General features: G+C 40.3%; 1 protein-coding gene across 1 annotated transcript in view; it reads right to left on the bottom strand.

The window, feature by feature from the left end:
* Nucleotides 1–2330: 2330 nt before the first annotated feature.
* The window catches only part of GALNT12 (polypeptide N-acetylgalactosaminyltransferase 12), a 38660-nt gene continuing 20193 nt past the window's right edge, over nt 2331–20797 (bottom strand). Inside the window, exons 7-10 of the mRNA XM_010088075.1 lie at nt 19898–20029; nt 12334–12447; nt 5469–5624; nt 2331–2787 (exon numbers count right to left, since the gene is read on the bottom strand). Coding sequence (XP_010086377.1) covers nt 2650–2787; nt 5469–5624; nt 12334–12447; nt 19898–20029 — 540 coding nt within the window. The 3' untranslated portion in view covers nt 2331–2649. The remainder of the gene's footprint in view (nt 2788–5468; nt 5625–12333; nt 12448–19897; nt 20030–20797) is intronic.

Genomic DNA, 20797 nt, shown 5'->3' with positions numbered 1-20797 from the left:
GAAGTATCGATTTGTGACCCAAGTCCTCCGTTTTTTTCCATTTCTGTGAGGCATCCAGCCCCTTCTCTGCTGAGGAGAAGCCTACAGTCCATTCCTCAGCAAGTAGCCCTGACCTCCCGCAAAAGGAAGGTTGAAGATGTGCATTGTGACTCAGAGATTTGATGGAGTCCTTCACCCTCCAAACCTGAAGCCAGACATTAATAAGCCAGAGCTTGCACAAACACCGTGGAACAACAGTCATCATTGTATATACATTGGTCAACATGAATTGGAAGCAGTATTTCTTGCTAGCTCTGCTGAAACAATAATTAAATTCCAGTGAGTTGAGAAGAAAGATAACAAGGAGAAAAATGGTAAGTACATGGACTAAAAGGCCAACATAGGGGAAGCAAACTGGTAACATTCCTGTGTTCAATGTCTGCTTTTGAACTGCACACAGGTGTGTTTGGCTAGCAAATATTCAACCCAGGCTAGCAGGTTTGCTGGTATATGAGAAAACAGCTCAGTTGCATGTAACTAGAAGCCCAACATATCAAAATTTCCCTCTGAACAAGTGCAGAGGGGGAAGACATATGGTAAATAATTTCCAATTACTAAGTTTCACTTGCATACCACTACCTGATGATGAAATCTTGAAGTCCCAAAACTTGCTTGTCTACAATTGCAATGGCTTGGCTCTCATTAACTTACTAATGTAATTCAAACAACAGTCAAAAAGGCAAAGCAGAAATGAATAGAAAAATCTTGCTGTGTTACTGGAGCTCTCACAGTTCTCTCACACTACCCGGTTTTGATTAGTGGCTCCACAATGTGCACACAGGTGCTGCTAGCAGGTGAACAGAAACATTACCCAGTTCTGGAAAGGGAACTTAAGAGACCATAAAATAAATCGGTCTTCTCCTAAGTGCTGTAAGGGATCAGAGCCTAAGAGATCAGTGAAATGATTAAAAGAAAACCACTGACCATAAGGAAAAAATCCCATAGTTGTAAAGACAGTTCCCACTCTTCTGAATCACAAAATATTTTATTAATTCTAACATCAATTTCATCAGTCCATCCCGCAGAGACAAAACTGTAAAGGTGCTCACAAAAAACATTTCATCTGCACGGGTTTAGAAAGACCTTGGAAGAACCTACATATGCATGCCCTACAGGCAGAAGCCCTCCTCCCACACCCCAATCATATAAATAGGTATGCCAAAATGGCATGCACTTATGAGGATTCAAAGAAAAGGCTGTACATTTTTAATAGAAAACATGAAAAAAGACAAATAACAGAATACATCCAAAATTAATCGAAACAGATGCCAAGACTTCCGAGGGGGAAAAGGCTGAAATCTTCATGCTTCTACACATAAGCATATCTCCAGCTGATATAGAAATAAACTTTCTTTATGAGCTGAAACCCTTTTAATCAATATCGTAATGATGATGGTCAATGACCAAATACATTGCTGTACACACTAGTTGTCCGATTGGGTAAAGGCGATCCCACACACCACAACAGAAAACATCTTGTACCGCTGCAGATTAAACATCATGTTTTCAAAAGGACTATGTGTTGACATGACCAACTTGGCAGAAAAGGAGTTCCCGTATAAAATGTAAGTCTTATCTCAAAGACAATCCTTTTTGTATCAATATCAGCTGCATATCAATTAGTTGCAAAATCACTTTTGTTTAAATAATCATTTTTTATATGAACCAGTTAAACATTAAAATTTAATGAAAGATAATTTATTGGATTAATTTTCTCTAACTGTAATTTTGAAATTTGTCAAAAGAATTATTGTTAGGTCTGATCCTGTAAATTTGATGCATTTGAAAATCCACATAATGTAAAGTTGTGCAGTCTGTGACACAGCTGCATAGCTAGATCCATGTGAATCCAAATAGCTTTCCCAGAGATCACCTTTAAATATTGTTGCCTTATTTCTTTAAGAAAGATGAGAAAATCCCTGTTTTGCTCCAAAATTGGATTTAAACATGATTAGAAACTTGTCAAGTGCCATGAGCATCTAAAAACTGTCACAACATTTAACGTATAATATTGTCAAGCATGTGCAATCTGTATGCATCTGATTGTTATTTGTGCAAAAACATGCAGACCTGCTCTGCCTTCATGTGCAAATCCACACTATCTTTCGTGAGGGTTTTGTGGTAGTCAATTAGAGCAGAATCTGGCCTACATTTACCTTCTTGGTATTTAAAAGACAAGAAAAATTATTAACTATTATCTGTTAAAAGGCCCAACTGCAGAATGTTTTAGTAGAAAAATAAACATTTTAAGTTATTGGCAGATAACATTAGTGCAATTATTTTGACTGCCTTACTTTCACACAGTAGACTAAAAAAATACATTGTCACTTGTGAAAAGAACCTAAGACACTTCATAAAAAGTTATGTAGCTGCCAAATAAAGAAAAGAAGAGGAGCAGATTATGTGGCATGATATAACCCCTGCACTTACTTTACGTAGCTCTCAATGCTTAGTGCCTTTTAATGCTCCAGAAAATGAAATTCAAGGCTTGTAAACTGATTACAGTTCTTTCCATACAAAAATATATCACTTATGTGATTTTCAAAAGGCTAACTGCTGACTAGAGAGAGAACATTTTCATATTCAGCTACATCCTAGATGACATCTGGATCAACTTCTTTCTTTGAAGAACCATTTTTGGTAGTCCGAGTTGGTACATGGTCGTAACAATGGTGCTGGGTTACCATTGTAAGCATTTGACTCTGCTTGTACGCACTTCTGGGTGTGTGGATGAAACAAAGTACCGTCCTACAAAAGACAGAAATAATTTTTGTTTTTCAGGTCTTAAAAATTACAGGCATACCATTGTGTTTTAAAAGTAACAGAAGACATTCGTAACAAATATCACACATATCCTTCTCATGGGGCCATGCAATGAAGCCAAAATGCCTAACATGAGAATCTCTGAAACTCTATCAAAAACACCCTGCTTTTAAACTTACATTGACATTGCTTTAGAGTGATTCATGCCTGTAAAGGATGTGCTAATTTCATTCACTTTCATTGCCTTTTGTTACTGCACCAGAATATGGGCAGAGAAAACCAAAGCCAAGCACAGGCATTACCCAAATTCACCACCTCATTGCACATCTTGCAAGTAAAATGCAAACGTTGTTAGTTAAGTGTAGATGTTGGATATATTCTCAGAAAAAAAAAAAAAAAAAAAAAAAAAAAAAAAAAATTCCCCTTTCTGTACAGGGTATATTTTTAATGGAAAAGGCAAAATAATCTAAGCATGCCCCTTGCCTGAAGACGTGTGTGCAGCCAGCTCACTTTGCTGAAGGGCAGCACAGCCACCCTGTAAGGTCTGACAGGCTTCCACAACCAGATTCCCCAGGCAACATATTTTGAGGCCTCAGGCCCTCCTATTACAGGAGTCTCCAAGGAACATTTTATCTCCAGTTCACGCTCTAATCCGGGAGTGCTGTCAACTAAGATAACCAGCTGCAAAAAATGTGGTGGAGCCAGCTGTGGAGAACTGCCCTGCTCCCAGGCCCTTCCTTCATTTGGCCCAGGGGACATTCCCACACTATGTAACCATTTCCAAAGCTTCTGATGGCCTCAAAAGAGAAATGCCAACACCCTGTTTTCGAGTGCAGCATAATCCTGCCTCCTCTGAACACCTGCCCTACCCCCATCAGGCATGTCATACTAACTGGGCCTCAGCCACCGCCCCCTGCCCAGCGGTGTGTGCTGGCTCACGGGCTTGCCCACAGACTGAGCTGCTGAATGACTTTCCTCTTTCCGTCTGTGATAATTCAAATTTTTGAGTGGACTAATCAATATCTGCCTCACTCCTTTTTGACTCGGTGCCCATCAGAACTTAAGTCTTGCCAGGCTGCTGGGAAGGCTGTTCAAACCTTTTGATTATGCTACATCCGTAAGGACAGTTTTTTCCAGTCTCTGACACTTCTCTGCACAAAGCAAGAGAAATGGGGTACTGACACCTCACCCATCACTTGCCTTGAAAGGCAGGGACTGGTGATTTTGATTTAATGCAATAGAAGAAGAGGAATTGGAGCAGAGCAGTAAGTTAAATCACACACAGGCACAAACTGATCACAAGAAAGAAAGAGGATTTAGCATTTGAAACTTTAGGAATTATTTTAAAAGTGAATGCAGTGGAAACAGATGTATTCCAAAACTGTGTTTTCCCAATTACTTCCTCAAGTGACTGAGGTTCATTCAATATATGTCATCTTGGGGATCAATGCATATGACCTTGAAAAATTTTGTTTAAAGTCAGCATTAAAAATGAAACACTATTTATAAAGTCAGCCTTTTAAATATTTTGTTCTGTGAGCTTCAGTCTGGACTAGATTTAGTGAATGGACAGTAGTTTTCATATCTTTCTTTAGAATTTACTCTGCTGCCTATCACTGGTGGTAGTATCTAAGCATGAAATTTGTCAACCATGGAGCCTGTAGAGTTTAGATGCATTATGCAGACACATTATGTAAATATACCATTTTGATACATTATGTGACCTTTTCCCTTAGCCAAATAATAACACTCCAGAACCTGACCAAGGCCATCATTTTTCATCCAATTTATTTTCTCTCAGGCATCCAGGAACTCCTTCAGAGATTAAAAACCACTAAACTCAAGGTTTTCTAAGATCACTTTATGTTTATTAATGTACTCCATACTTCCCAGTATTTCTCCCCTTTGGGAGCAGGCATTAAAGTTGAAGAAGAGGGATACACATTTGCTGAGTCCCCCACAGCCGGTAAGATGTGTCCTGTGTAGGGGCAGGAATAGAGTAGAAGGTATTTTTTGATGGTGCATCAAATTACACAACTGCACATTACATTGCAGAAAAGCTCAGGGAGTACTTCTGGTGCTCACAGGGAGGGTCACGAGAGATGGTTTGCAGAGGAGAAGAAGCAGCTGCTCAAAAGCAGAGATGAGTATAAAGTAATGATGGTACGTGAAATATCAGGCATACATACATGGTGGTATAAATCCTGGGAAATAAAAGAAGTCAATGAAAGGAGAGCAGAAGTAGGCCAGCCAGGAGACTGGCTGGGGAAGTGGTATATGGAGGCACCTCAGTTCTCAGAAGAGAACAGTAGGGGTGAGATGTGAGAGAGAACTGAGCAGCCTGCAGAGAGTGCTAGATGTGGACAGGGGAAGGAGAGACCTCTGCCAACCTTCCCAACTCCTTTGAGGTTAAGGAGGGCATTTTCCTTCCTCTCATCTTCCTATTCTTTATGACTGGCATACTCTTAACCTGTGTGCTGCTGCTACCCTGGCTCTATGTTCAGATATTAAAAGCCAAGATAGCATACCTCTCTCAGAGATCTATGCCAGTGTTGTGGCCTGCATGATGTGTAGGCAGTAAGATAAAAATAAAAAAAAAAACTCAAAAATTATTCTTCTACCCACTCTCAGAGAAACCAAACCCAAAACCAAGCAGTCACACTTACCTCTCTGAAAACAAACTTTTGGTTTTCAGGAATATTGTGGACATTTTCTTGACACAAGTACATTGTCAAGTAGTCGGTCCCTGAATCGACTGCTGCACAGACTTCTGGCTGTCGAGTGTTGTAACGTATTTCATTATGGGATGTGTACTCGAAAAACTGCAAACCCAAGGGAAGAAACAAAGGACAACAGTCATTTCATATGTACACAAGAAAGTATTTATAAGGAGGATATACTAAGATGCTATAATTAAGTTCGCATATTAAAGTTGCTATTGTGGAGAGAAATTTTGCCAAAAATATTCAAGGAGCCTTAACTGCTGCCATTTGCTTACTATTTTACAGAAAATCAATCCCACCACAGCACTGCTTTACTCTGGTAGCACTTAAAATGTATGAAATGCTGAATAAACGCCCTGGAAAGCAGATGTTCCCCCATTAAAGAGCTTACAGAATTCAACTGTAATATTCTACTTTCACATTCACGGAAACCAGTTTATAGCCTGACATTATGCCTTCTTAATTCAGTTGTCACAAAACAATGTTATTTTTAATTAAGGAGTTGCTCACTGCATAGTTCAAATGCAGTTTGGTCAAGATTCATTTCCAGTTACAAAGTACTCAGGATGCATGGTGATGAGCATTTTATTACATAACATTTTAAGGTATTATTTGGAGCAAATCAGCTACAGCTGCTTTTTAATATGAACAGAAATTCATTCAAGACAATTTACTGGCTTTGCTTGTTGTACAATGTTCTACAGAGGTGTTCTGACCATGCTCTAAAACATCTTGGCTTTTGTAGCAATTACGGCTGAAGACTTCCTTAGAATTTTGATATTTATCATGGACACTTGCCCAATTTTGGATTTCATTAAAGAGCAGCAGCGTTTGAGGGTTGTTTGCATTCAACACACTTGTAAATAATTTAGATGACTATAATGCACAGATGTGTGTTTAGATATGATTTAGATTTTACTCAGTAGGGTAGAGGAGAGTTTTATACACATCAGAAAATTTCTTGTTTCCAATAGTATAGCTGCATTAGTGGAAGGCAATAAAAGGGTGAGGGAGAAAAGGAATCCTTCTTTGTTTTGTTCCACCCCTGGAGAGAGAGACTGTAAAGCTTTGTAAAGGGGGCTGTACCAATTCAGAAATGTATATACTTGAACTTACCACAAAACCATCCTTAACAACCACCAAGGCTAATTAACCTTGAAAGAAAAACTGGAAGTGAAGTTTTAACAGGACCACGTGATTACAAAGTCTGCAGTCATCCATTTCCAGGTGTAAGAGCTCTGACCTAGACTAAGATGACAGTAGCTGTTTTGTGAAATCTCCTCTGCCCCTCCTTTTGTCATGATTGGGACTTTCTCTGCTAAGGCGGCTGTTGCAGCTGTACACAGACCAACGCTGTCCACTGCATTAGCTTGTGGAGCTCCATGGTTCTTCTTTGCAAGTGCAAAGTGACCCCCCTCGGAATTCACCTGTTCACCATGATGCATTTGTGATGCCGCAAAGGGAAGCAAGTGTTTCAAGAAAGCAACTTCAAGTTTGAAGTCCACCTGCTGACATAACACCCAGGAGACTCTGGTTTCCCCTTGACACCTATTGCTAGGACCTGCTCCTCTGATGTAGGCTGCACTGCCTTTACGACATTTGCTTTATGCCAGAAATGCCTCATCATCAACAAAAGTAAAATGTGATAATACTGACCCAACTTCTTTTAAAGTATTATTATTATTATTTTTTACCCTAATCGGCAGGGGCTTATTACCTGGGCTTCATGCTTTAGTTCTCAGGCTCAGTACGTGACTGGCACACAGAAAGCCCACTACTTTGGGCCCCAAAGTGAGCTGTAAGGGCACTCATTTTAAGCCTATGACCAGCAAATAAAGAAAAAGTTTCACTCCCACTCTTTTCTGTCTGAGTGGACACTTTTTTAAAGCTGACACTTTTACAAGGCCACATTTAGAGCCTTGCTCGTTAGTGGATTTATAAGATAAAACATATTTTCAGCAATTTGTATTCACTATCAGTGAAGGCCTGCAAGCTGCTGATTGTACCAGATCTATCAAGAGCAGTTGGAGCAGCTACTAGGTCATAGCACTCCTTACTACTGACATCCTTCCTGAACGGCCTCTCAAGGACTTGAATCAGTTTTTGGAGGAGAAGAACAGGAGAAGAATGGTTAATTTCTGGATAACATTAAGGATTGGGGTTATAGTATTAGCAACCAAGCACTCCTGCTGCCTTGCCCAATGAACATTATACAGTTCTTTATACTGCTTCAAATGGAATAAATACTTTAGGCTTTGGGATTTTTCAAGCTCTGGTAATATATGAGATAAATCTCTTCCTTCTCAAAAGATGAAGTGTTTTTTAGCACTCTATCCTTGCCCAGTGGGTTCTATGGGCAGAAGGGAAGCATGGAAGCATTTTCAAAGTGATCCATGACCCAGTAACTAGCAGCGTTATTGCATTTCTTTCCTTCAGAGAACCAGTAAGTTTCCTTAAGTGCTACTGGGAAACTTGATGCCTTTTACCTACCACTTCTGAGCAATCGATGGGATATGCCCCAGCTGCATCAGAGCTCTGTGGTACAAGGGATAGAGTGAGATTTTGGCTGCCTCGACAGATCCTGAAACACACTCTCATCCCTCTCTGTGCTTGGGTACTGCTCTTCTGCGTGCAGGGAGAAGTTTGCACTTGACGGGTAGAACCAGCAGTGAGGTTACCAGGTCTAATACTCCCTTCACAGAAAACTCAAGGGTTTTAACTAAGTTCTCTGTTTGCCTCAAATTTATCAGCTGCAAATGGGAATATTGGGGGGTACTGTCAGACAAAGCAGGATGCTCAGTGGTTTCCCATCCTCTTACCACATCAGGTCAGCTTCCTGCTATCACATTGATCCCCTCTGTACTGCTTCACAGGCACACCAAGAAGGGCAATGAGCTCTACTAGTGTTAAATTTCAAAGCCTTTCATTCTCATCTACCAGGGCAGGCACTTCCACAAAACATCAGCAGCCTGAGATGCAAGCACCAAGTAGCCAGTGTTTTGCATATTTTCTGCCTCTTTGCTGTATACACTCAGCTCCTGTCACCACAGTTGTATCTTCACCTTCTTGCTATAATAAACACAGTAATTTTAAATAATCCACAGTTAGCTTTCTTACTGCTTACACAACAGCAATGTGGGAACCCTTCTCACTTATGCCATGGATTCAAGGAAAAATAGCAACAAATTACCAGGGACCAGAGTTTTCCGAGCATGGTTTTACTTACTAAGACATAAAATGGGAGCAGGTGCTGGACTTTATAAATAATCAAGAGCACAGAGCTCTCTCCTCTCAGCACAGTGCACACAGATATTCAGAGGTCACTTTAAGTGGAGAATTGCTTCCAGTGAAAAGAGCTTTTGCAGTTGTACCCTACATAAACAGCCACCTGCCACTAGCTTATCACGCCAGAGGATTGGGTGTACTGGAGTGTAAGACACAGAGTAAGGTAACCTTCATTAACCAAGGTAACCTTCATTAATGTCAAATCCTATCAAGATGTTTTAGAGAGTAACTTTACTGAACTGTACTCTGGAGAATAAACTTCATGCCTTTTTACCACGAGACAGTCTGAATGTGCAGCAGGGAGTACTATTTGAGGAAAAAAGTGATGAATCGTAGAACAAACCCTGCAACTGGAGGAGGGGATGAGAAGGAGAAGACTAGAGGATTAAAAATGGGAGCTAACCAGGAAAGAAGAAAGGCATGTGAAAAGGAGCAAAATGTGACCTAGAGTGGGTAGTAACTGGTGGGAAGAATAAGTGAGGAGAAAGACAGAGCAAGGCCATTAGAGAAAGACTGGGAGCCAGCCAGCATGGAAAAGAAAGTGTTAAATAACATGGAGCAGAGAAACTGGAGCTGTCTGTGACATGTGATGCAGGACAGGGGACCAGAGCGAAGCTTTGTAATTCGGGTTTGCTCCTAACACTGTATATAGGTAATGAGTGGGGTGATAAGAGCAGACTGGAGGAGAGCAGGCAGAAGAGCTTGGGATCGGGATGGCAGATTCCCTTCCAAGGACAAAACAGAAGTTAAGGGCTGCCTGCTGTCAGCAAACATCTGTGAGACTCTGCGGTGAAGTGCTTTGCGCTCCCCAGCATTGATACAACTAGAGGATGACCAACCCTGTCACCATCAGTTCCATTAGCTGACAGTGGTGGATGTACACATGGGAGATTTGACTGTTTTGGTCCTGCCACTGTCACCTGCCAGTGTAGCTAAAGAATGCGCACCACCAGAAGCAGCATGTCACCTTTTAAGAACAACTGTCAAAAGGGCAGGGGGATGGGATGGAAATGGAGAGAAGTGTCCTGGTGGTAGGTTTCACGGCTATTTGTGAGCCAGAAAAGGGAGGTACAAGTTCAGCACTCCTGACTTCCATTTCCTATCTCACTTGTGCTTCTACGTCTTATTTTATTTTAGCCTTCCTCTGCTCCCCCACCCGCAGCTCTTCCTGCTCTCCACTTCTTCTCATGCAGCTACTCCCTGTCACCCCTACTCATGCCCCCATTTACCAACTGGTATCTCTGCTCTCACATTCAGACCCCCTGCTCCTTTCCACTAAAGGGGTCTCCAGGGATTCTGCTTGTTTTGCACTCCTTCCCTGTAGCTCCTAACTACTCCTTCTTCTGTCACACATGCCCCGCTCCTCACCTGTTGCCCTACCTCTGCCCCAAACTTCTGCCTTCTGTCACCTTGGCCCCCTTTCCCTGGCTCCTGTCAGCCCTCCCACGCCTTTTGCCCATTTTCCTAACATTGTTTAGTGCATTTCCTGTGTTTGGCCTTCCCTCCTCAGGCTCTGAAATCCTCTTGTGTCATCTCATGTTTTCTTTTATGGGTTTATATTACAGTCAGGTAGTTTCTCCATTTCTCTTCCTCCTGCTGCCTGGATGTCAGCAGAGGGAGCACTAATTGCACAGCTCTGAGAGCACTATTGCTCTGGGTCTGGTGCCTGCTATCGCAGGTATGTGGGTGCATAGCACCATCAGCAGAGATGTAAGAGCATTAATATCCAGTGACGTGGTATCTTTGCAGTAAATTCAGTTACTTTTGTAGTGCTAGCTAAACAAAGGATAATTAAAAATGTCATCTCATGACAATTCATTTCTGAACTGTACTTCTCTTTTGCTTTCACCTTTTATCCTGTCTTTATTTTTTCTCAGTGGAAGGGATAAAATTTAAATAAACTTCTTTGCTCAGAGAAATACTCTAATACAAGGAAAAAAGAATTCTATAAATACCTTTTGCATGTGAGCATGTAGTCCCATACATGAAATACTACTTAATCTACAAAAGCAATCAACTCTTCCTCATAAGGAAGTGGCTTAACTAGTTTATGAGATTATTAGCTTTTCTTCTATATAGGTATATAGAAGTGTGCTTAACTTGGGCATGGAGCTGAACAGAGGGAGTTAAACGGGTCGATGTGGCATAGCTTAGTGTGCTTGACACGTATCTGTCAGTACCAAGATCTTTTGGCTTTTGTAACACAAGATTCTCCTCCTGCCCTCCCCTGCATCTTGGGCTCCAGGACCGAAGTATTAGGAAAGACAGAAACTAGACATAAACTAATAAATAATAGTAAATAATAGTTCTAATACTTAAGGCGATAAACTTGCTATCAGAAATGAATCTACTTCCTTTTAAGATCTGAAGCACACTGCTCAGACTGTTGTTTATTTTCCTTTTCTTTCTTAAAATGCAGTTCATATTAGAAGCTTTCTCCTCAATACAGACTTGTTTTTCACTCCTTGAGCTTTTATATTTTTTTAAAGCAGAGTTCAGAAAGGCACTGCTTATCTGCCACATCTCTGGTTCTTTTCCAAACTTGTTTTTCCTTTCATAACAATGTTTGGATTAATTTCCTTACAAAACCCTAAACAGTCAAGCCACCCAAACTGTCACATGGTTATGTATTTACTTTCAACAAGACCGTACATATTTCTCCACCACTCTCCACTAGAAGTATGTCATATAGTCTAATCTGGGTTAGAAGACAAAAATCAAGCTAGACAGGCAAGCATGTTACATGCCAAACATCAAACCTCAATTGTAGAAGGTGGCCACTCAAAACCATGCAAAACAAGCATCGTAGATTGGCACACAGTACCCCGCAACACTTTTACCATGGCATTACGCAGAGAGCTTTATGAATATCATAACTAACCACTGCTGCACACAGTTTCAATCAGCATAGAGAAAGACACCAGCAAGCATTTTCAGCTTCAGAAGTTAAAACCAAGACAGCAAGAATGAAAGTATTAGAGGGGATCCCTGCTCTCCAGGATTCTGGATCCCGAGCCCAGGAGGACATTTCTGTAAAGCGGAGTACAGGAGAGGATGCCATCCAAAACCTCTTGTGCAGTTACACCAAGAGGAGGAGTCATGATGACAGACACAGGAAAAACTAGGTGAAGTTTGCAATGTTATTAAGGGCTTTGGAGACGTGGACAGACAAAAGCTCAGAGATGTGCTGGTCTGCCCAAGACCAGGTGGAGATGAGTGAACACTGTCCTATAAGCACTATAGCTGCACTGCTGCTACTAACCCCTGCTAATGAGCTCTGTGGAAAGGCATAATTAAGGCATGCATGAGTTCCCTGGCCTGGGTAGACACATCTTCAGAATGAAGAAAATCTGCCCTGCAGATACATCAAAATCAAAAGCATTCCGTGGAAGTATCAAAATTAGATCTAAGATCACGTCACTGCAGCAATATATTCTCTCAGCCCTACTGCAACGCCTTTACCATACTTTTTTACATTAAAACCATAGTGTTAGTCAAAATGAAAATAAAACATGAATCTTACCTGATTTTGTCCCATGCCATGACATGGGTACAGTATGATCCTGTGTCCAGTTACCTGATGTTCATTCGGAGGGTTATAATCAAAACAGAAGTTTGCCATTCCTCTATTCTTCAGCTAATCAAAACAAAATAATATTTTAAAGTATTAATCTAAAGTAAGGAAGATATGCTGTAGTCACTTTACAGACATTTTGCACAGCTGTGAGGTTTATATCCCAGAGCTGGTGCAAATTAACTGGAATAGATCAAATGGATCCAATGGCAACATCTCTCTGACTAACGTGAAACAAAACTGTTGGGACCATCTTGACTTTAGGCATTGAAGCAGCCAGACACAATGGCTTCCCCTAGGAATGACCCTGTCTACCAGTGCATTTGCAAATGAAGTAGTCAGGAACTTTGAAAAGCTATGTTGAAACCCAACAAGCCAGCAACTCATGCAGAACAAAAGAGTCTGCCATGTCTTCCCCCCCCCCCCCCCCAGAATCAAAAAGTCCCCCCCTTTTCCCCCCCCCCCCCCCAGGATCTACTTGTTCAATTTTCTTATTTGAAGAAGACTACACACTTTTCTCAGTTTGTCAAATGGGAGTTGTTAGAAGGATTTGTTCTCCATAGGACTCCAGTACCCTCTTGAGGTTAAACAAGCAGACAGATTTTAAGACCAGAAATCACAAAAGCAGGTAAGATATATCTTTGGAAAGAGACACTATGGGTGATATTAAGTGTTCTTTACTAGTGTTGCTGATCTCTGACACAATAGGTGCATAACTTTTAGATTAAATTTTAAAATATTGTTACCTGTTTTTAAAAACATCAGGCTTTTTCAGAAGGAATTGCATTTAAGTATTCAGGAGGCAAAACTTAACTGAAAATAAGTTAAACAATGCCATTACAATTACTGACTCCTAGTATTAGCTACTTAATCAAATTTAAAATTACACAGAGCAAAACAGGTTCTGTAAACATAGGTTCAAGCTGAATGCCCCCATTATTGAGTGTAATTATAACACAGAAAAAAGAATAAGCAGAGTAAATCTCAGAAGAGTTACTTCACCAAGGTGTAATTTCACTGCTCTTCCCTAGTTGTGAAAATTGTATCCTCATTTCTTAACATGGAGAATGAACGGACACGAAGGGATCACAGAAGACTAAAACCAAACAAACAAGACAAACCCTGGAGGACCCAAACCCACCACAGAGCAAACCACACAAGCTGGAAAATTAAATATTTGTGTTTTAGATATATTTTGCCTTCTCAACTTCTACTTTTTCTACATCTTCTTTCCACTGCTTTGTGCCCGCTCCCACTGAAAGACAGCCAAGCTCTCAGCACTCTGCATGCCTGGGCTGCCGGCCCAAGGCAACAGCAATACACTGGGGTCTGGAGAGGACCACCAAGCCGCCACAGCTTGGGGGCCCTTGCAGGGCTGCTGGGGTTGTGAGGCTCTCCTTCAGAGCCAAATAAAATGTAGGACTGAAGCCCTACCCTTACAGGGTTTGCCTCTTAATTCCTCTCTGAACATGTTTCCACTATGCATTTGGTGTAATTTTTCAGTATGGGATAAATTAGAATCTGAATTTGGTATATGATAAAATTAATCCTTAATTTTAGTGCTCAAGTTTACCGGAAGCAAAAGAAACCCCCTGGGCACCCGTTCTACACAAAGCGCTGCTTGCTTTGATGGGAACACACTAGACCACTGCACTCGTCCCCGAGCTGTCAAAAGAAGACATTTTGTTTACCTTCATAACTCTAGGCAAGAATTACACTAACAAAAACAGGAAAGAAAAGTGTCTTTTACAGATAAATTTGAAAACTACCATGGAACTACATAAACCAAACAATAAGGTTCTCATGTTTTCACGTTCTACATCAAGAAATGTCAACTTAAAGTCATAACCACTTAAACATGGTAATTGTATCTCTAAAAACACAAATTAGTTTCAGTTGTTGTAAGCAGCTGTCCTCAGGATCAGAGGGTTTCTCATTAGTGTGTTTAATAACATATGACTTTGACTGTCTCCTGGCTCCAAAGGAAGATAAGTGCAGCAAAGCCCTTAACCATGGTGCCCTTCCAGACAACCGAAGGCCTTCGCTACGGCTCCGAGTGTGCAATCTTCGCTGTCAGCCCCAGGCATGTGCTCGAGCACGTGCTCCCTTTTGTGACCAGGAATTTTAAATCACCTATTTTAAAATGCCATGCATGGCCACAACTACAGTAACTCTCCTACATGTTACTCAATGCCCCAATACAGACAACAAAACAAAAACTGTGTAAAAGATTACTAACTTAGGCTTCATTTCAGATGGTTTAAAACTGAGCCTGTACTCCCAGGATGCTACCACATATGTTCTCTCATTTTTCTCTTTCATGCACAGATGTTTGAGGTACATATAGACATATTCCTAAACATACACAGTCCATACTTCAACCTGGTTCTTTTAGTTTGTTTTATCGGACATCACTAGATGTTCTTTTATACCCACACTTCATTAGGAAGCCTAACAGATATTCAAGACATAATTTGTGGGAATAGTGCATACTAAGCTGTCAAGTGACCTGATCTGAAATGACAAAGATTTGAAAGTAATCCAATTTGCAAGTTTGATCACAGCACCATTTATTAAAAAAAAAAAAAAAAAAAAAAAATCCACCTTCTGTTCCAAGGCAGAAAAAAGCATGAGATAATTTGTGAAAGTAGTATTTTTCTCCTGTAAAATGTGAATACACAGTTTAAGTTCCTTTTACATGCAACAGCTCTACCAAAACAGTAATCATCCATTCATTTCTGAAGCTATCTTTGTTCACATATCCACCATAAACAGGTCATGCAATAAGAACTAAATTTTCTCTGTGACTTACCTTAATTCCTTTGCAGAATGCTGCATTAGAGAAACAGAAGCAAGAAAAAAAGTTGATCACCTTACCATCAAAACACATAGTTCAGTTCCAAAATGTTCTGCCCATGCAGGATTACTGGCTCCATCTTTCTACAACTTTTGCTTCCTTTTGAAGCACTGCAGGTGCACTCTACTGTGCCGTTTAGTTACCATTCTGCTTGGAGGCTGGGACAGGTACTGAACAGCAACTACTGAGATATTCACTTCAAACTTTCACCCCTTACTTCTTGGAGAAACTTAAATCTGTTGTTTCCTAACATCTGGACACTTGCATAAAACAACACAATACAGATGGCACTCCATAAATAATTCATTGATTTTTTTTTCTTTTAAGATAAAATCCATTTCATATAACTGTAAGCAAAGCAGGAAGAGATTTTCTACACTAAGACTTCATTACATTAGTTGATAAATACTGAGAGTGGAGCACAGCCAACCTTTCCCTTCATCCACAAAATAGATCAGAATCCTCTTTATTCTGCCACAGTGGCATTGGTGCTGATGTATTAGTGGTATGGGCAGATGATACTATGGGACACAGTAGGATATGAATTTGTAGCAAGCCAACAGCTTCACGGTCCTGACCAGGCATAAGCTTCTACCTCAAAGGTAATCCGAGCAGTCACAGGGAATGATTTTACTGAGTGTATGCTATTTTCATATCAGTCTTTTTGGGAAAAAATATGAATATCCTCAGATTTCTGTTAACTTCTTAAGTGCAATGCTGAAATGGGTACACAATGTTGATGACTAAGATCCTGTGAAGAAATCAATGATATGACACTGCTGTTGGAATTTGGTTCCTTACCCCAGCAAGTCCAGATCTCCCTAGGAGGCTCAAGAACATACAAGCACATGTCTCAAGTGATGGTGTGTTCACTTGAGATCAGTATCAAACACTTTAATTTCTCCCACTTCCTTTAAAAATGTCTGTCTTAAGCTTTCAGAGGCTGTACAGCCAACAAAGTGGTACATATTTTCCCGTGATGGGCTTCAGATCTCCAGATCTAGTCAGCCATAACCTTGGCTACTAATTCAATCTCAAGTGGCAGCTCTACAAATTGTATTATAATGAAGTTTTAGAGCTACCCTAGAGGAGGCTGTTCCAGAGCCTGATAATCTCTGAGAACTCTTAACACCAGACATGCCATAGTCTTTTTGATTACATGACTTAAGCCACATAGCTAAGATCGCTTATTCTCCAAGCCTTTCTACATATATCTTGTGTTATTTAGATAATTTACAAAATATTCTCTTTCACGTCACAGCAAACAAAATTTTTCATAATTTTAAAGGCTTAAAATCTTTCTTCCTGATTTTTTTAAGGTTATATCTGGTCTAAATTAAAAGAAAATTATGACTAAGCATTTGGAAATTCATTGAAGATAAGATGGTCTTGGGGGGAAACGTGGAAGAAAGCTGCCAATAGAAAAATTCAAGTTTTTGATCTCCCAACTGATTCAGTCAGTCACAGATGCCTTTAAGGACAGGTGGCAAAATGAACCATCAGAGACATCTATCAGCTTACTTGTTTCACATTCATCTGGAAGAAAGATCAGCTAGGAACTGTTTCAGAAGAACAAAAAACTTCTTGTGTCAGAACATAATATGGTCTCACTGACAGGGGATCAAACTTACAGAAAAAGATAAAATCCTGCTCTTTGTGTCAACACTGTCTTTTAAAAGCAAGCTGGATGCCAACTTCAAAGCCAAATTCACTGACTGACCATAATCTTTATCCTCAGATATGCACCCTGAATGCCAGCCATATTTAGTATACCTTAGAGGGGAGAGGAACCCTGACTATTCCCTTGCTTTACAGACATGCATTTCCACAGTCACCAACAACATGAAAAGATCATGAAGCTTCCCAGTTCCTCTGTCTTCACCTACCTGCACAATGCAGCAATGACACAGCACTAGTACTAAACATACAAGATTGCTCAAAGCTCTTCCTAGAAGTGCCCACACCAACCCTTCCCAGGGCAGCTAAGATTTGTAAGCAGACCTAGTCTGAGCTAGCTATTTAGGTGGACAATCTACACAGACCTGGGGTTCAAGTCTTTTTAAGATTTCACACCAGCTGAAGCACAAGTACAGCGCACAGTTTGCCAGTAAGTGCATGCTCAAGCATGGCCAAATCAGACGTATGCCAGAAAAAGAGAGACATCAGTGCTCTACCAGACCCTAAATGGGATTATCAGCTTTTCCAGAAATGCTGACATCTTATTATTTTAACCCACTAAATGCCTAACAACTTCACTGCCTCCCATCCCCCCAAATAAATTATTAAAGTCAAAAAGTTTAGTTCATGTCCCACATAAAGTTCCAAAGCTACAGGGAGCCCAAGGACAAATAAGAAAATATTTCCCTCATTTCTAGGCCTCAGGCAGTTTATAAGAATGCAATCACAGCTCAGGCAAAAATATTCAAAATTCAGTATGTTTATATAAAGTTTTAGGCAGCTAACTTTTTAGACAAGCAAGCTTAGTATAGATATTTTTATCTATGTATCAAGAGAAAAAAAAATTAGCACAAATGTCTATTTGTCAGTGCATGGCACTGAATGCTGCTCAGTAATTCTTGCATTTATTTCAGTAACGTATGGCTGACCTATGGGTAACCTCACAAAGATTTTCAACTTCAGTGTAACGATTTTCGAGGGAGGGAGAAACCCCCATATTCTTTTGCACTCTCTTTGAACAATTAAATAACCTCACACTAAGCGGAGCTGTTAACAAACCTGGCACTTTTAAACACAGTATTTTTGTGAACCAGAAAATCACTACACAGCTAAGGCAGGAGTAAAGAACACGATCAGTGATTCATTGAAGTTAGCAGATGGCACTCAATATCCACAAATCAGTTGAATCAGTAGGTGTCATTTTTGCACTGTCACTTTCTTAGAGTATAGCTGTACTTTAATCACATTTTAAATTCTTCCTGCCACAAAAAAAAGGTATGTTCTTGTTATGCTCACAGCTAGATGACAGCATTTAAGAATTGTTTTTAGAGATATATAGAGCACACCTAAATTACACCGTAGATACCTCAAGCAGCTCCGAACAAGAATTATTATTTCTAAGTCTTGTCAACACCTTTCTTGAGGATGATACGTGCAGTTAAATCATGAAAGAAGCAGCACAAATCCCTTCCCCTCCCCAGGAGGCTGAAGCACTATCACTGCCACCAGTCTAGGCTTTCTTTTGGAGGGTGAAGGATTGAGGAGGGGGGGAGGATAAGGTTACTGACATGCTCCTGGAATGTAAGTCTTACAACATCTTATTGCTTCAGCCATCTCTGACTTTGTCAGTTACCAATCCAGCACAAAACAAAACATGAACCAACATTGTACTGGGGTCTGTTCAAGGTACTGGATGATGGTGGATATGACCTTTCATGCCAGTGATCACATAGAGATACCAATTCAAGTGCAAGCTCCGAGACAAATGGAGGAAGGTGGCCACTCTCTCAGAGGCTCTTAAGGGCTTTGCTGCTGACTGATAACACTCCCTGTGAGAAATCCAGCTCCCCATGGGAAATGCAGCTCCCATAGGAAACGCAGCCCCCCGTGGGAAACTGGAGTGTTTCCACATTAGGATCTCTTTTGTTCAACAGGTAACAAAGCTATTAGGAAAAAGCGCAAGGAGACTTGGTTCCTGCCTGTTCTGTATGCCCACAATGATCAGGTTTTTTTTCCTGCACCAAAGGAGATCCAACAGAGACTGAGTAACAGAAGCACAGATGGCAGCAAGACAAGACTGTTGTGGTGCAGGCTGGATGCGATGCAGCAGTGTGGGAATGCAGATCTGCAGAGTGATCAAGTTACCAGCAGAAGTACTTCGAAGTCAATGTGGCACTGGTAATCAGGAAGGTATTTTAAACCTCTTTGCCTGGCAGAAAGGTGCAGTCTTGTCTTCCTAATAAGACACTCAGCAGGTATCTGCTGATTTTTCACAGGAAGCAGGTATTTGCTGCATCACCTCTGCCTTCATCCTTTCCAAATGAGATTATGGTAATGTGATATATGTAGAACTATGGTTCATATTTATATGTAAGCTGCAAATAGCATAGAAAGTTGTCAACTCTTAAAAAAAAGAAGAGAATTCTGACACTAAACCAATGAAAACTGCTTGAGAATCTGTGCTGGTCTAAAGTGACCTCCAGATTAAAATTTAACATGTTGGTTTTGACATGCAGAATCCCATATGATATGGAAGCACACAACACCATCTCTCTTTGCTGTCATCAGAGCATCAGAGTTTTAATCAGATAAAGTGTGCAAACACATGTTTGAAAGCACACTCTTCCTATTTTCAAATTGACAACTGAAACCCAGAACACTTTGGTGCTCTCTTTTTTTGCTATGCAACATTTTAACAAATTAAAGTGTCATCCTTTGTTGCCTTTAACACTCCCAAGTCATCACTTGGAAGGCATAATTCATGGCAGCATTACCCATTCTCCTACCCTTTCACAGAACTGCTTTATAAACAGCATCCCCTAGAATAAAGATTCGTATAGAAACCACACTTTACAGCCTACCAGTTCTAACTGAATTCCATCAAAATCTTAAACTGTTTTCAGCATAAAAATACCTTCATACTGGTTAGTAAGCGAGCTCAGAGAACCATGAGGAGACCCCTTCTCAGCAGCCACGTACCATTCCAAAGAAGCCTGGTCTGTCCTCAGGTACATGAAGCTCTGGGTACACATTATCCAAGAACCATCTGAAGTCCTTACATTTCAGCTTCTCTCGAAGAAGTTTCCTTTCTGTCACATCTCCATATGGTTCCTGAAAGAAAAAAAAAAAAAACACAAAAAAAACAAAAGAAAGAAATTATTGAAGAAACCCATCCAGAACAGATGCTCTCTTTTAAATTATCTGTATACATTACTAGGAACTGTATGCTAAAGCACTGAGTAGGACTTTTAGCCAGGAAAAATCTCCATGCTTGGGTGCTGGATTTGATTTCATTATCCTTACACTTGTTAACTGTTGAAAAAAAAAGAATTGGAATGGTGCATGTAAAACTTTAAAACATTCTAGAAAATAGTTTGTCTGAGAAAACTCCCCAAATCCACAAGCAAGGAAGTCCTTGAATACAGATCACTGGTGTCCTGGTTGCAGCTGAGACGGAGTTAACTTTCTTCATAGTAGCTAGTAAGAGGCTGTGTTTTGGATTTGTTATGAGAAGGCATATTGGAAATGAAAACTTCCTTCAGCTGGATAACTGAGAATCTCAAAAGCAGTGAATGAATCTTGAGAATTTTAAATTATTCCACCATCAAGTTGCAAATTACCTGTACAGACAGTTTTATACTTAACTGATGAAATCTGCTAATTTTTACTTTGAACTTCATAGTTTTGGGGGGTGGGGAGTATGAAATCTTAAACCTCTAGAGAAAAACTTTCATTGCAGACTTTTCTCTGTCTATAGATTGAAGCAGGGTTCACATCTTTTCATCTCTATCTTAAAAAAATCCATGCGTATATTGACTATGAACTTCAGACAGTCAGGCATGAGATACTGCTTGCAGCCCCCCCGATTTCTACAGGTCA

This window comes from Pterocles gutturalis, unplaced genomic scaffold (assembly GCF_000699245.1).
Source record: "Pterocles gutturalis isolate BGI_N339 unplaced genomic scaffold, ASM69924v1 scaffold50266, whole genome shotgun sequence".
Classification (NCBI taxonomy): domain Eukaryota; kingdom Metazoa; phylum Chordata; class Aves; order Pterocliformes; family Pteroclidae; genus Pterocles; species Pterocles gutturalis.
This window is presented reverse-complemented; position numbering and strand designations above follow the sequence as displayed.